Source organism: Aethalodelphis obliquidens, unplaced genomic scaffold (assembly GCF_003676395.1).
Source record: "Aethalodelphis obliquidens isolate GAN/ISIS:26980383/991018 unplaced genomic scaffold, ASM367639v1 scaffold35, whole genome shotgun sequence".
NCBI lineage: Eukaryota > Metazoa > Chordata > Mammalia > Artiodactyla > Delphinidae > Aethalodelphis > Aethalodelphis obliquidens.
This window is the reverse complement of record NW_020837979.1, coordinates 8,575,542-8,592,493: the sequence shown is the minus strand read 5'-3', so window position 1 is coordinate 8,592,493 and position 16,952 is coordinate 8,575,542. Positions and strand designations below refer to the sequence as shown.

The 16,952-nt window shown below is 52.2% G+C and overlaps 1 protein-coding gene across 1 annotated transcript in view; it reads right to left on the bottom strand.

Annotated features, from left to right (window-relative positions):
• The window catches only part of FAM178B (family with sequence similarity 178 member B), an 81,618-nt gene extending 68,084 nt beyond the window's left edge, over positions 1–13,534 (bottom strand). The window contains exons 1-4 of the mRNA XM_027128627.1: positions 13,247–13,534; positions 12,169–12,230; positions 9,241–9,342; positions 4,473–4,961 (exon numbers count right to left, since the gene is read on the bottom strand). Coding sequence (XP_026984428.1) covers positions 4,473–4,961; positions 9,241–9,342; positions 12,169–12,230; positions 13,247–13,534 — 941 coding nt within the window. The remainder of the gene's footprint in view (positions 1–4,472; positions 4,962–9,240; positions 9,343–12,168; positions 12,231–13,246) is intronic.
• Between the last annotated feature and the right edge of the window lie 3,418 nt (positions 13,535–16,952).

Here is a 16,952-nt window from a genome sequence, read left to right as displayed (position 1 = left end):
TAGGGGAATTGATTGTACGAGCCCCTGTAGGCTCAGATAAACACATTTCCGACTGCTGCTCAGAGGGAGAGATACCCCTTGGGTGAGAATGTCTCCCTTCTGCTACACCATTCTGCAGTGCAGTTTCTGCCAGAGAAATGCTCAGTCCGCCTTGGGTTCACTGCTGCTGAGCTAGGCTTAGTCTGCAAGACCAGGAGCTGGAGGTACGCCGAGAGGGCACGGTCCGGCTGTGCCTCGAAGCGAACGGCTTTCAAGGAATTCTGTGCCGACAGCCTGATGAGATGCGAGCACTCTCCTCCATGTGTGCTCGGTGTGAGGGAGGCAGTGCTGCCTTGCCGGCTGCACCACGAGTCCCATCACCACTCAGTGGAAGGACAGGCCGGCGGCAGAAGTAACTTCCCGCTTGGGGGAAGGGTGGGGATGGGCCTGGCGTGCAGACACTGCCCTGATCTGAGGCAGGAGGAGAGTCTGCACAGCAGCACGTGGGGAGGCCTGGAGGAGAAGGGAAGCGTGTGGCAGGTGTGTGCGCTGCAAACTCAAACACCGCAGGTTACGGAATCAACTGCTGTCAGATTTACACAAACCCACGGTGTGTCCACAAGCCAAGAATGCTGACCCCGGGTCCAGGTGGGTGCCTGTGCTTGTGGCAAAGCAAAGGCCAAGGTCAGAAGTTATCCTGAGAATGTCAGAATGTCTCGGAGCAAGAAGGGGAGGAGCAGAGCCTCCTGCTGGGCAGCAGATGCCAGGCAGGCCCAGCTGAGCGCGAAGCCCCAGCTGCCAACCCTCAGGATCCCGGGGAGGGGGGGCGGGGGGGAGGTCCCCACCCAGACAGGGAGCTGCCAGAATGCACTAACGCCCTGCCACCGCGGCAAGGACACGGGGCCATGGGAACAGAAGGAAGGAAGGTTGCGGGGGGCGGGGGGATCAGCCCCAAAGGGGAATCACACAGAACAAAGGCCCCAGCCTGGGTCAGCAGGCTGGGCTCCTGGTGGAGCTCCGACCTTCTGCTTGGACGGTGGGTTCCTGATAAGGCCCGCGTCAGGACCCCTCCAGCCCCCATCTCTCATCTGTTTTACGGGCGGCCGTCCCAGAGGGCGAAGTCTCTAAATGCCTCGGGAATCCCAAGTGATGGCAGAGGGATAAACAGCGAGCGCCGTTATTTATACAGTGTCAGTTTCCGCGCCTTTGCCAGGCTACTCAAATGTTAGCTTAAGTGAAATGCCGAGGAAAAGAACAGCAACAGACGGCGGTCCAAGCGCTCATCCCTGCTCCTCTTCGTTTTCCTCCCTTTGTTTAAACATCAGTGAGCGCCACGCTGGTTAGCAGCCCAGGGATCCCAGCAACAACCCGGCTGGCCACTGCTGCTGGCTCTGGAGTTTGGGGGCAGGCGCAGCCAGTTGGGCGGCTCAGCCCCGTCCACACTCTGTAACTGCCGGATTTATTTCACCCGGGCTTGCCCCTGGCAAAACAGGAGCTGGGGCCTGGGCCTCGGGGTGGGCGGGGGTCCGGTGCATGTGCATCGTTCACACCGTGAAGCTCCGACCCACCCCCTCCCCTGCCCACTGAAGCCATCGCGGAGGGAGGTCCCCGTCGGCGTATCAGGTACCCCGAGAACACACTGCAAACACCTCACGGGGAGAGCGGCCGGTGCACCCAGAGGACAGACATGGGTCCTGACGCTCCCGCACACACTGCGGGGGGCCCAGGGTACTTCAGCGGGCAATCTCCACGCCCCCACCCCCCACCCCACCCCCATGGCACTGGCTCCTGCCTTGGAGCTGCCTGTGGGCACAGGTCCTACAGCTTTTCCACTCGGGGCTGGGGGGGGATTAGAGGCGGAGGAAAAAGTTCAGCCCCTGGTACCAGCGTCTGTCATAGCATGTGACTTTGGTCCCAGGGAACCGACCTGAGGTCACACGTCCAGCCGGGTGACAAACGAGAGAGGATGGCCCGGGCCACCTCCAGCCCCACAGCTGTGGGTTCTGGGAGGAGATTTCTTGCATGTAAACCTGTGTAGATCCGAGCCGGGAGCACCAGGCCCGGCGCCCGCCCTCGCTCCGCAATCTGAGACAAACTGCTGGTTTAACCTGTGCCAAGATTTCCCACTTTGTGCAGTGGAAAGAAAGACAATATCCCTCTTCACCGAACAGCAAGAAGCAGCAAATCTACTTCAAGAAGTGATTTCTTTAAATCTCCTTCACTTTCCCCCCCAAACCTCTAATGATAAAAACTATACGTGTTTATCACAGAAAGTGTGGAAAATACAGAGGAGTCTAATGAAGAGAATAAAAGTCACCTGCCATCTCACAAAGTGTTCACTTTTTCTCCGGTGAGAAACTGAACCATACTGTTCTCTGAGAGATCAAGTAACATTTTCTTCTTCCTCCATCTTCGTGCTTCCGGCTGCGCACAACGGGATAATTATTGAACGGCTAGCAAGTAACCCTCACGCTTGTGTCTGGGCTTGAAGTCCTTGGCACAAACAGGAAATAAAGGATGACCCCCCCCCCTCCCCAGGCTAAAGGGTGACCTTCAGGAAGTGGCCCTTCCCCGGTGCATGGCAGGCGCCCCCTGACCTGGCCGCGGGCAGGGCGCGGGCATTCCTCCAGGAAGCCCCGCGAGCCAGGCCCTGCAGCCCCATCTCTGCCCTGCTTCGTGAGCAAACCTGAGGGCGCAGGGTCTGGATTCCCCGCTCCAGGGAAGCTGGCTGGCCACCTGGCCCCATTTGGCACGGCCGCTCGGATCCCAGGCCACCGCACCACGGGCCATCTCATCTGTCAAACACTTCCTGCCGGCCATCCAGCCTGGGACAGAAAACCTGCTGTTGGCACAGAGCCCGAGGAGAAGCAGCTCAGGAAGCCGCCTGCCTTTCCCCTCTTATCTCCTCCCCTGCCCAGCCGTGCTCTGTCCCTCTCCTTCCTCCAGCTCCACTATCTTACTTCTTTCTCTTCATTCCTTTCCCCCCCCTTTTCATCATCTCTTTATCAGAAATACTTTCAATTTGGCAATGGGAACTTTACCAATATGCATACCCTCAGACCCAATCACCTCACGTCATATGCAGGGATCTATTCCAGAACTGCAGACAAAATATTTCTGTATAAGGATACTCTCTACCACATTGTTTACAGTGGGGGGAAAAGTTGGAAACAACCTGCATGTTGAGAAAAATGAGGAAAATGGTTAAGTATGTTGGGGCATCAGTGCCACAGGATACAGTTTCACCATTAACATTTCTTTGTCTAATTGCAACATTTGGGCCTTGTTTGGATTCTGATTTCAACAACATATTAAAAAACACTTAAAAGACAATCAAGGAAATCTGAATGCTGACTGATATTAATTAATGCTATTAAGAAATTCCGATTTTTTTAGGTGTAATAATATACTGAAGTTTTGTCTAAAGACAAGAGTCTTTTAGAGACACAGACTGAAGTGCTTACCGAATTAAATTGTATGTGTCTGGGATTTGCTTAAAAATAATCCTGAGGGGACAACGTAAGTGGGCAGGGGTAGAGATGAACCAAGATTGGCTTTGAGTTGGTAACTGACGTTGAGTGATGGGTACATGGAGGTACACTCTACTTTGATGTATGTTTGAAACTTCCCATGCTAAAGAGTTTTAAAGGAAACACATCAAAACATTGTTATCTTTCTATTATAAAATAAGATGGACTAGCCGGAAAGAGAACAAGATTCCTGCATTCAAGTGCTAATGTGGCCCCAACCTCCACGTGCCTTACAGGCTGGGGCAGGGGTTGGTGGGGGCTGGTGGCCTCTCCTCCATCCCCTCGGCCCGCCAAGGCCCAGCAGGGCACCAGCCCCCTGGAGGGCCGCTGCACTGTATCCTGTGCTTTTTCTCTCTATCTTATTCTTAGATATGTGAACTCACAGTTGCAAGCGTTGCGTGGTATTGTGGTAAAGTTTTCAAAAATCCCCTAAAAAATCAACATAGTCAGGGGTTATGTGATAATGACCATGAACACCTTCTAACGAGAGGAGGACCAGGGTGGCTGTCCTAACGTTATACAGAGCGTACCTGGGGCTGGGGACAAACTTTTCAGGGTCAGCATCACACACAGACCCAAGGAGGAGGAGGAAGTGGCCATGACAGGCTCTGGAGAACTGCTGGATGGCCGGGAAAGTGTCTCCAGTGTTGATGGAGACATAACCCGAAAGGCATGTATGATGGGTGTGACCAGAGCTGTTCCATGAAACTGGGGCATGGGGGAGGGAGAGGCAACACAATTACAGAACAGATGCCTAATATCTGCTGTAATGTAAGATTTTTTAAAGTGTGTACATCTAAATTGGTAAATGAAATATTATAAGTTGACGTATGCTATTTCATCTGTTTCCCTAAAAGCTGACATATCCAAATTGGCAAAACACAGCTTTGGATTGCCTCATGTGGGGTGGTCCTTACCACTGGGTTCCCTGAGGGAGGGGCCTGGTAATGCGCCAATGTTTACCTGAGGAACAGCTCTTCCAGGCGGCTCTGTGGCTTCAGGTGTGAACAGTCCAAGATGCAGGGCAGAGGGTGCTGCCGGGGTAGAAACACAGTCTCGCCTGGATGTACTGCTGGGATGACCTGCAGTGACACGGAGAACCTGTCCACCAGCTTCCTGGCAAAGCAAGAGGCAGGAGAGCCGGGCGTCAGCAGGCACACCTGGTCTGCAGCCTGGAGGGAGGCCAGGGGGGACCAGATGGCTGCCCCCGCCCTGCAGCCCCCGCCTGGTTGGGACCAGCCCAGGGACACGGCGCCACCTGCTGACGGAGGGGGAGCCGAGAGATACAGACTGAGGAGCCCTTCCCCCTCCCACTCTCGGTCAGACCCCAACCCCTCCCTTAGGGCCTTGGTCCAGGAGCCAGAATCCTGGTCCCAGATCCTGCCCCACCCATGGGCTGCGTTCAAACTTTCACTGAGTGCCCACGACTGCGAGTGCCAGGCGTGGGTTGCCCTTGCACGGACAGGAAAAGCGTAACGGGATCACGGCAATGCCCTCCAGCAAGGGGACCAGCCTCAGAGCTGCTACACGGTGCCTCGAGGGGAGGACTCTCCCCCGCGTGGACTGCTTGGACTCTCCCTCTGAGCAGCGTCCTCAAGCTCCTCTGAGCAGAAGGACTCTCCAGGGAGCCTGCTAAATGCAGACACCCTGGCCCACGCTGCCCTGGGAGTCTCATTCAGTGGATCAGGGATGGGCCGCACGGACAGGGGAGAAACAGGGAGATACATTCCGACTCTATGGGCACGCATCTAAGGGAGGTGGTGAAGAGGATTCCTAAGAATGAGGCAGATCTCTGCACCACGCAGGATGGAATGATCCCCTGAGCACAGCACGCAGTGGGTGAAAATAGCAAGTTGCAGGATAGGAGGTGTGCATGCGCGCACGCAGGTCAACACACAGACATGCACACGCACGTTCTTAGACACAGGTAACACCCCCCCACACATCTGATGCGCCCAACCAAGGTCTGGGGTCGTCCCTAGGGAACAGTATGGGGGAGGGGAAGGAAGAAGAGACATTTTCCCGTTTATTTTACGCAACTGTGTTCGGCTTGATTTTGTGGTAATATAACATACGCTTAACAATAAAAAGAACAAAATAAAACGAGCCACCCCCTCCTCTCACCAGAGGAAAGCCCATACCCAGGTTCTCAGCCAGGCCCTGAGGCAGTGAACTTGGAGGGGACGCTGCCAGGGACTCCCGTGAGGATCTGGGACCAAGTGGCCGGCACTGGAAGTGGAGGTGCAGAGCTGGTGGTCCACCAGCTGGCCAGAGGAAACCTGTCACGCTCTGGCCAAGTGACCTAAGGTAAGGAGGGTCATCCTAAGGATGAAATGGCACAATGAATGGGAATGACGTCGGAAAATTGGGGAGATTCTGATCCCGCAGCCTTTGGAAGTAGCCTTGGCAAACCATCCCACAAATGGTGAAACAATTTTCTGTTCTGTTAATTTCTTTGCTCTTTGAGTTTCTGGCTATCTACAGTTCCCTATGTTGTTTTTATAATTCGAAGAAAGGTACAAATTATTAGAAGTTTGTAAGAACTAGGCTCATCTGTAAAAAGTTCTCAGCTCCTGTCCCCCAAACCATTGTTCAAAGGGACTTTTGTGATATTAAATATAATGCATGTGCATTATTAAGAACTCTGAGATGACTCTCTCGCATCTAATTGAGGATTTCCTGTGCAGCCCAGAACTGAGGATAAAGGATGATGCTCTGGTATAAATATCCTCCCCCCCCCGCCCCAGCACACACATAAGGTCTTTTAACTTTAAGGAACAGAGAATATAGGACACTGTCTATTCAAGACGCAAGCAATCCTTGGAGCGGGAGCAGATGATCTGCTCAGGATGACTGGGGGCCTTTCTATGATGCGTAATTGTGGCGGTCACGTGACTCCCAGTCACAGGCGGCCTGCCCGCCAGATGGTCGCCAGCCCCCAGCCTCGGCCTCACCCCTTCCAGACCCACACCCCTGCTTGGCACCCCCCATCCCACCCCCGGCCCCATTCAGGGATGGAAGAGGCTGCTGGCTTTGTACATCAGTAATTTTCTTTGAAGCAGAGAACTGAACTGTCCCATCAAAATGATCCCACATCAAAACAACCACCTCCGTGGCTGCTGTCAAAAAAGGCTTTCTCAAAGTACTACTTGAAAGTGTCACGTGCCCAGAAAATTATCAGCAATTTCATAGCCTGGCACACCGTATGCCCAGATAACTCCCTTTCTGTGGGGAATTTTCAAAACATCCAGGCCATGACTTCCAGAATCCTGGATGCACTCAGGAGAAAGGCAAACAGATAGAAAGATGATTCTGGCTACAGAGATGTCTCAAAATGTTTACTTCCAAGGCTATCCATCCAGGGAGCGGGGAACCTGGAAAGCGAACCCATGGCTCCCGACATAGAAAACTGCTTCATCACTCATGATGCCACCAAGGCCTTCGGCCCAAACCCGCAGATTCCATTCAGTCCTCATGCTCTGCAGGGAGCCATCGTGAGACCACGAGGCACCCTTTCCCTGCCCCTGGGCAGCGTGTGGAAACAGGGACCAGTTAGGAGACAGGCGTCCCCTAATCCGGGCCAGGGGTCAGCAATTGCACACAGGCTGTGGCCTCCTCTCGCCCGCCTGTTTCTGTAAACGAGGTCTCAGTGCGACACAAGCAGGCTCGCCGGTTACGATGGCCGACATGGTTGACGGGTGCTTTCCCGCCACGGCAGCACAGCCACGTAGCCGCCGACAGGCTGTATGGTCCTCAAAGCCTGAAATGTTTACTATTCACAGAAAGTCTGCTGATCCCCGATCAAGTCCAAAGACAATTAGCAGAAAGACTTGAGACAAAAAGCACACGGGCAGCCAAGGTGCTGCTTGGGCTCCTCTCTGGGCATCAGTGATGGTGAGAACCATTTGGGGGTCCTGGGAGTGGGGGCCCCCAGGTGTCTGTGTGTCATCGCTCACGCCCCTCGGTGAGTGGATGCAGAATGCTGACTCAGCGTGAGCACCCAAACCAGACCATCACGGCTGGGACCTGAATAACGTCACCCGGACGCATAGAGAAAGCAAGGCCCGGACAGGCAGGCAATCCAGGGTGTGTGGACCAGCCTGGCCTCAGTCACATGGGGGCACGTGGGGCCTGAGGGAGGGAGGGGAGAAAGGAAAGGAAGGCAGACAGACAGACAGACAGATCTGTCCCGGCTCCACTTTCCCCCTCGGCTGCTGCCCAGTCTCCTCTTTTGCCGTCTCCTCTCATTCTCCTCTGAACCTACTCCAGGCAGGCTCGCCCCAGGCGCCCCCCCAGGGCTGCTCCTGTCAACGTCACCGTGACCTCTACGTTGTGCCCCCCCTGCTCTTCTCTCTGTGCCGGCTCCCGGCTGATCTCATCTGGTTTTGCAGCTCTAAATGTCACCTATACATGGTGATTCCCAAGCTGGCCTCTCTAGACAAGGGGGTCCTTGTCTTGGTCTCACCCCGGGGGTCCCCCAAGTGAACTCTTGTGCCCGTGCCACCCCCCAGCGTGCGTCACTCAGCCCTCCTCCATTAAATAAAGACAACTCCGACCTTCTGGCTGCTCAGGCCAAAATCCCCGGGGTCCCTCTGATTCCTCTCTTTCTCCCAGAGCCTCCATCCAGCTCGTCAGCAAACCCCGTCGGTTCTACCCTGAAGACGTACCCAGAGTTTGCCTCCTCCTCTGCACCCGGCCCTGACTCCGGGATTACTACCATGGCGCCCTCCGCCCCCACCTACCCCTGCGCCCCGCCCCCCGAGTCTACCCCCCACCCAGTTCAGATGAGCGGCAGCCAGCTTCCTGCAGCCTCCCTAACCTCCTCTCTCCTCCCTGCTGCCGCCGCAAGGCCCTCCCAGGCCCACCTCTCACCATCTTCAGGGCTCTGCTGAAAAGTCAGCCACTCACAGAGGCCTTCCCTGACCCCTCCTCCGAAACTTCCAGCCCTCCCGGCACTGCTGACACCCCCTCCCCACTCTCTCCTTTCTCATGAGCACCTGTCACACAACTTCCTTCATTCACCGTGTGCATTGGTGGTCTCCCCGCCCTGACGGCGGGCAACACGGGGGCAGAGACCTCTGTCTGGTTCTCTTCCTGCTGTACCCCCAGAGTCTGCACAGAGCCTAGCACAAAGTTGGCATGTAGACAACAGACAGACGGATGGACAGACGGACGGACAAATGGATGAATGGATAACAGGGTACCCTGAAGATGAATTCAACTGTGGTCCTCAGGTATCTCCTAGACTCCATGGTACAGATGACTCCAGCCCTCCCTCCAGCCAACGGGTCGGCAGACTCCGGCCCAGACGACAGCTCTGACAGAAGCCGCCTTCCTTCCCCACACAGGGGAAGACAGAAAATGTCACGTGGCTGTATTTTCCCGTGTAAAGTCAATGTTCATTCAGACTGTAGTTTGAGACCTGGTTCCACACGTTTGGGCAGACAACTGGGGAAGAGCAGGCCGTATTTTATACCTCTGTGTCTTCAAAGGCCCACACTAGACCCTGACACACAGTAGGTGAATAAATGCTTCTCGAATCAATGAACAGATGTGGGATTAAGAGAAAGATGCAGCTTGAGAACTCATCAACAGCACACAAACCGCGGTTGAAACTGTCCAGAACCAAGGGCAGGTGAGCACTTAAACCCTCTGCTTGGAGAGGCGGGTGCGGGGACTTGGCCCTGAGTGGGCACACGCCTCCCCTCCCACCTGTGCCCACTCCCCGCACCTGTGCTCTGGTGTGAGCGGCACGTTATCAGGATCCGAGGAGTAGAGGTCAAGACAGTCCTGCAGAAGCAGCTTCTCTCGCTCTTGCTCCAGGGCCTGTTGCCTGCCGGAAGGTGAGAGGTGAAAATAGGGTCAGTGCAGTGCCTGCTCATCCGGGCCGTCACTGGGCTGCAGGGGCCTCCCAGGGCACAGCAAGGCCTAGGCACGGGGACCAGGGAGCTTGGAGCCCTGTCTCCCTGCACACAGCTCTTAGACTTAGATTCCTGGGGCGGGGGAGGGACTGCACTGCATCAGCTGTGCTGCCTGAAAGAAGACAATTTACGCTACACAACGTCAAATGCACCTTTATTTGTGTACTTTGTTCTGGCATCTGCTCGCTCTTTAACACACCAGGGGCAGGGCCTAGCCCTTCTACTCCTCCCGCGTCCAGCCCTGTGCCCATGGCTCCCCCGGGCCTGCCTCTCCAGCCCCAAGTGGCAGCCCCCCGGGCCTGCTCCTTCCCTACTGCACCTGCCCTGCCCCGCCCCTGAGTCCATTTTCTCCCTCCAGGCCTGAGCGCCTCACTTCCCTTTTCTTTTTTTTTTTGCTGTACGCGGGCCTCTCACTGCTGTGGCCTCTTCCGTTGCGGAGCACAGGCTCCGGACGCACAGGCTCAGCGGCCATGGCTCACGGGCCCAGCCGCTCCGCGGCATGTGGGATCTTCCCGGACCGGGGCACGAACCCGTGTCCACTGCACCGGCAGGCGGACTCTCAATCACTGCGCCACCAGGGAAGCCCTCACTTCCCTTTTCAATCGGCCCCACCAGAGGCCCTGTGTGCCGACCATCATCTTGCCGGAGCCCGGCTCCCTTACCTCCTGCCCTGAGCACACGCAAACCCCAAAAGGGGGCACCAGTCCCCGCCTGGCCTTCTGCGTCCTTGTTCCCTCCAGCTGTCCAGGGTGCTCACCCTGGCTTTGCCCACTGGTCCTCGGTTCTCAAAGGCTTCGCCTCCAGCCCAGCCTGTGTTGGGTTCAGATCCTTTGAGCCAGCCACTAGATGGATGATTTCCAGCCAAATGTGGCCGGTCCTCCCGACATCGTGCACCTAATTCTCAATTCCTCTTCCCTACACAGGCCCCAGCCACCCAGGGCAGCAGGTCCCACGGGAGCTCCCCGAGGTCCCGTCTCATCACCATTCACCCTGTTCCCCCCTCATGCTTCCCATCCATTCTCCATAACGCAGCCTGAGCGCACTCTCTTAAACACATGGCAAAACGCATCAGGACCTGCTTAAACTTTGCCCATGACTCGACCTGTGCTCACGAGGCTCCCGTTCACATCTCGGCTGCATCTCCTGCTCTGTCCACTCCCCACGCTCTGCCACCGAGAATTCCAGTCCTAGCCAGCCAGGAGAGGCACGGTCTGTCCTTCCTGCCTTTACATGTGTGGTCACTCCTGCTGCCCTCCCAACTCTTGTCCTCCAAGGTCCAAGGCCAAGGATCCCCCCTGGGGAGCCTGTCCTGACTCCCAGGCTAAGTTAGATGCCACTGTTCCAGGCCCCTCCATAGCAGCTTTACAGCACAGGAAATACTAGAATCATTGCGTTCAATTCCAGGTGAGTGGGGCTCACCATCATATCCGTATATCCGGTGCCTGGCACAGGGCGCAGGGCAGAGCAGGAACCTTCCCATGCAAGGCACTGAGGAGCAGGTAGTTCCCCACGCGTGTTCACTTTCCTGCTGACACTTCTGAGTATCTAATATATTTACAGCTGGATACCGTGCAAACGTACAGACACGGCCCCTTCCCTAACTTACCCTCTGGTTAGGGAAAAATATACTCAGGTAAAGGAGTTAAACAAAAGTCATGGGCTATTAAGAGCCCAGAGGAGGAAGATGACTCTGGGGTGGGGTCAGGAGTAGACACAGGAGAGAAAACAATCATTCATCCCACACGTGTATTTAACCCCCTCTTGCGGGCAAGAACATGGGCTGGGAATTGGGAAAAACAGAGACCAGTGAGATGTCATTCCGACAAGAACCCAAGCATCAGACAACAGCACCGCCTCTTAACTTCCGCAAAGTGAGTGTGCACACACTGAGCAAAAACAACACCGGAGAAGGGATGAGAACACCAGAAGAATAAGCCTGCGGGCAACGTGCTCCCGTGCATCAAAGCGCAAGCCCAGGGGTGAAGTCCACTGCGTCCCAGCCGCCCCAGTCCTCGCGGCCAATGGAGGAGCAGGATTCTAGTGTCTTCACCACCAAATGGGCCCTCAGGGCAAGCCAACCATAGCACTTGCTTTCCAGTAAAGAAAGAGCACCGGGGTTGGTTTCCATCCCCACCTCCGCCTCCCTAAGGGATTTCCAGTTCTGATGGGATGTGACTTTTCCCTTTAGAAACCAACTTCCACGTGAGACATGCTCACCATAATCCCAGGGGGAGGGCAGGTGAACTAGACCAAGCGCTACGGAATAACGACCAAAGCGTGTTCAGGTGGCGGCGCGGGGCAGGGCGCAGGAAAAGCTGGCTCCTTACCCCCCGCCCCTCCCACTCCACCTCCGTCACCGTGGAGTCGATCGTCAGGCTGTGCGCCTCGGTATCAAAGCAGTGTGCTTCTTCCGCTTTGCTCGGTGGGAGCTGAGCAAGCCCTAAACCAGCATGAACTGGGCAGAATAGCGCCAAGGTGGGGACAGAACCGGAACGAGGGCTCTGTGCGTGGTGAGGGTCTGGGGCTCTCTGCCTCAGAGGTGCTGCCCTTTGACCCGCTACTGTTCTGCACACTCGTTATTCACCAGGGCACACAGGGCACTCAGGAGGCATGCTGATGGCGGGGGTAGGCTGCTTTATCCTGAGAGGAATTTGCTCTGAGTCTCTGAGGACAAACCCATGAAATTACTGCCAACCCCACAGAAATGAAGACCCCCATGATGGACCCTCCCCACTCACCTCTTCTCCTGCAGTAAGTAATCCAAGCTGTTGACGTAGCACTCGGAGTCCCCAGAGGCAATCTGGAGAAGCCACATGGGAATGGGCAAGAAAGAGGAAGACAGAGACAGGGAAAAAGAATAAAACTGAAGCTCCATGAAGCCCGTTACTTATTTTGTTTACTTTTCTGAATAGGCAATACATTCAATCGCTCACCTCCATCCCCAGCCGCCCAGGTCCCTCCCCATAGGTGACCACAGGTGTTTACTGCTGGCTGTGCTGAGATACTGTACACACAGACAAGCAAACAGTAAAACATCATAGACTCTCTCCTTCAACACAGGTGGTAGCACGCTACACCCCCTATTCTGCACTTTGCTGATTTTCAGTTAACAATATGTCTTCAGGGTCATTCCATATCAATACTAAAGGGATAGTTTTTTTGTTTGTTTGTTTGTTTGTTTTAAAAAAAAACCAGTTCCATGGTACTCTGATTTATGATTAGAACATAATTTATTAGTTCCCCAGTGATTGGCATTTTGGTTATTGGCAATCTTGAGCTATTACAAATAAATCCTATTCTTAGAATAAATTTCCTGGATCTATGGGCACTCAAATGTCCCCACAATCTTCCCAGCAACCACAGTTTATTCCCGGCTTAAAGTTCATCACTGAAGTTTCCACTTCGGAATCCCAGGTCGCTGGACCACAGTTAGCCTGAGGCTTTGTGCCTGACCTCGCCCAGACCCATGAGCCCAACCACAGCTGCAAAAGCCTTGATGGGACCCACACAGGGGCGGCATCAAATACGGTACCACCCCAGGCATTTTTATTAGCAGGAGTTAGGAGCAGAAATAAAGGGAGAGGTGCAGCCCAGCCTTGGGGGCCCAAGCTCCCAGGCACGAGGGCCCAGGGGCTGGGGAGAGGTGGCGGGGTGTGTGTGGCCAAGGAGGGACAGTCAAGGCGAGGTGGCCGAAGGAGGGCAGTTGGGGCGTGGCTGAGGAGGATGGCCAAAAAGGGGTGGCTTGGGGGTGACTAAGGAGAGGTGGATGAAGAAGGGCGGCAAGGAGAGGAGGCCAAGGGGCAGTTCCTGGCTTACCGAGGTGTGGGCGTCCACCCATGGCGCTGCAGCCTTTGGGCTGGTGCCTGCCATGCTCCAGAACGGCTCCTCCAGTGAGGCCAGACCCCCCACGGGGTCTGGGTCCTGGGACTCCTGCTTTGACTCCTTGGGCAGCTGGTGGGCCAGTCTTCTCAGGCCCCGAGGCCCCGCCGTGCCTGCCTGCCTCTGGGCTGGGGCCCCGCTGTCAGTCAGTGGGGCCCTTGGCTTCAGGAACTCCACGGGCGGTGGGCTCCAGTCGCTGGGGAACATGTCACCATCGGCCTGCATCTTGGGCTTCTTTGGCGACTTGGGAGCTGGAGCAGAGGAGGGGCTGCAAAGGTGCCGCGTGGGGTGCAGGAACCCCTGGTGCAGGGGGTGGTCGAGGCAGCTGCTCTTCAGGTCGGGCAAGAGGATGGGCCTGGCAGCGGCTGCCTGAACCCCTGTGGACGGGACAGAGCCCTGCAGTGTCCCCACCTGCCCGCCACCATCCCAGCCACAGCACCACACTGGCTGAGGAGAGGGGTGGCTTGGGATTGCTGTGGGCAGCATGCAAGCGGAGTCCCTCAACTGTGCGTTTTCCACTCCCTCGTGGCCCCAAACGTCAGAAAGGCTCTACCTGCACAGGGGAGCGACACCTACCTTCTCTCCAAGGACTGGCTAGCACAGCCTTCTCGGGCCTGGCCATCTGCACACCACTGGGCGTTTTATCCTGGAAGGAACCACCTGTCAGGTGAGGCGAACCTCCAGAAGAGAGCTAAGTGCTCTAGAGGAGGTCCTGGGCCCCTGGGTGCCCAGGAAGGAACTCCCCCTCCAGCTCCACCCCAAGGACTCAGCACACGTACCACAAAGATCAAGTTGCTGAGGTGAAGGAGGCTTGATCTGACCTCTCATTTCAAGGACATGATGGGCAAGTGTAAAGACATCAACAGTTTTTAAACCTGTATGAAATATTGCATAAAACAATATTATACAAACCTATTGTGGTAATCATTTCATGATGTACATAAGTCAAATCATTATGCTGTACACTTTAGACTTATAAAATGGTATATGTCAATTATATCTTAATACAATTGTAAAAAAAGAAAAACACTTAAAAAAAAAATCATACACATATGTTAATAAACACACAATGTTTAAAGATGTAATTTGTGCCAATAAAAACATAAAGAGGAGGGATGGAGCTGTATAGGAGCAGAGTTTTTGTATACTATTGAAGCTAGGTTGGTACTAATTCAAACAGGTCTGTAATAAATTTAAGATATAAATTATAATCTCCAGTGTCACTACTAACAAAATAACTTCAAAATATATAGAAAAGGAAATGAGGAGGGAATCAAAATCACACACTACAAAGAAAATCAGTTAAACACAAAAGAAGGCAGTAATGGATGAACTGAGAAACAAAAAAAGACGTAAGATGTATAAGAAACAAACAGTAAAGTGGCAGAAATTCTTCCTTATCAGTAATTAGTTTAAACATAAATGGAGTAAATTCTCAAATCAAAAGGCAGATACTGGCAAAATGGACTAAAAAAACATGATCCAACTATATGCTATCTACAAGAGATTCACTTTACATCTAATGACACAAATAGATGGAAAGTGAAAGGACGGAAAAGATACTCCATGTAAATAGAAACCCAAAGAGACCTGGAGTGGCTATATTAGCCTCAGAAAAAATAGATGTTAAGTCAAAAATTGCTAGGAGACAAAGCAAGCCATTATCCATTGATATAAGGGTCAGTCATCAAGAACATATAACAATTATAAACATATATGCACCTAAAAACAGAGCTCCAAACTATGTGATGCAAAATGACAGAGCCGAAGGGAGAAATAATTATAAAATAATCGCTGAAGGCTTCAATATCCTACTTTCAACAATGAAATTATATGGAAGATCAAACGAAAACAGAGGACTTGAGCAACACTATAAACCAACTAAACATAACCAGACGGACACAGAACCCTTCACCCTGCAACAGCACAATGTGCATTCTTTGCAAATACACGTAGAATTTCTTCAGGATAAATTATCCGTTAGGCCAGAAAACAAGTCTCAATACATTTTAAAATACTGAATTCATATAAAGTATCTTTCCCTCTCACAATAGAAACTAGAAATAAATGACAGAAGAAATTTCACAAATACACAGAAGTAAAACAAACTCTTTAACTATACGTATATATATACACCAAAGGAGTAGAACTGAGCTCCAGAAATAAACACATACATCTATGGGCAACTGATTTTCAATAAAGATGCCAAGAACATTCAATGGAGAAAGAAGAGTCTTTTCAACAAATGGTGCTAGGCAACTGGACATCCACATTCAAAAGAATGACACTGGACCCTTGTCTCACCAGACACTGTACACAATAATTAATTCAAAACAGATGAACAACCTAAACAGAAGCACTAAAACCATATGACTCAGAGGAAAACATAGGGGTAAGTCTTCATGGCTTCAGATTTGGCAATGGTTTCTTAAGATAAGACATCAACAGCATAGGCAACAAAAGAAAAACTACATAAATAGGATTTCATCCAAATTTAAAAGTTTGCACTTCAAAGGATATTGTCAAGATAATAAAAGGACAACCTACAGAATGTGACAAAATATTTGCAAATCATTTATTTGATTAGGGTCTAGGATCCAGAATATATGAAGAGCTCTTACAACTTAGCAACAAAAAGGTAAAAAATCCAATGTAAAAATAAGCAGAAGACTTGAATAGGCATTTTCAAAAGAGGATACACAGAGGGCCAACCAGCACCTGAGAAGATGCTCAATGCTGACAGTCACTTTTTTAGGGAAGTGTGCATCAAAAACACAATGAAATGCTACTTCACACCCACCAGGATGTCTATCACCAAAAACAAAAACAAAAAATAACTAGTGTTGGTGAGGACTGGAGAAATTGGAACCCTCATACATTGCTGTTGTGAATGTAAAAAATGGTACAGCCACTGTGGAAGACAGGTTGGCAGTTCCTCAGTTAGTTAACGATAGAATTACCATATGAATTACCAAATGATGCAGGAATTCCACTCCTAAGTATATACCCAAAAGAAGTGAAAACAGGTTCTCAGACAAATCCTTGCATGTGAATGTTCCCAGTAGCACTCTTCACATAGCCGAAAGGTGGAAATAATGCAAATGCCTATCAGCTACTGAACGGATAAACAAAATGTGGTATATCCACACAATGGAATATTACTGAGCCACAACAAGGAATGAAGCACTGATACACGCTATAACAATGGATAAACCTCAAAACGTTATGCTAAGTGAAAGAAGACAGACACAAAAGAATCATATATATGATTCTCTATATATGAAATGCCCAGAGTAAGCAAATCCACAGAGACAGAAAGTAGACTAGTGGTTGCCAGGTGCTGTGGGAGGTGGGGGGAGGGGAGGAGGAATGAGGAGTGACTACTTAATGTGTAAGCTTTCCTCTTTGGATCATGAAAATGCTCTAGAACTAGACAGCGTTAACACTTGCACAACACTGTGAATGTACCAAATGCCACTGTATTATACACTTTAAAATGGTTACAATGGTAAGTCTTATGTATATTTTACCACAATAAAAGATAAATAAATATATAAATTATACATGGGGGAAAAGTGTATGCAAAATAATGTCAAGTAAGTAGAGGTCAACACAACTTGGTAGAAGTCATGAATTAAAAAAA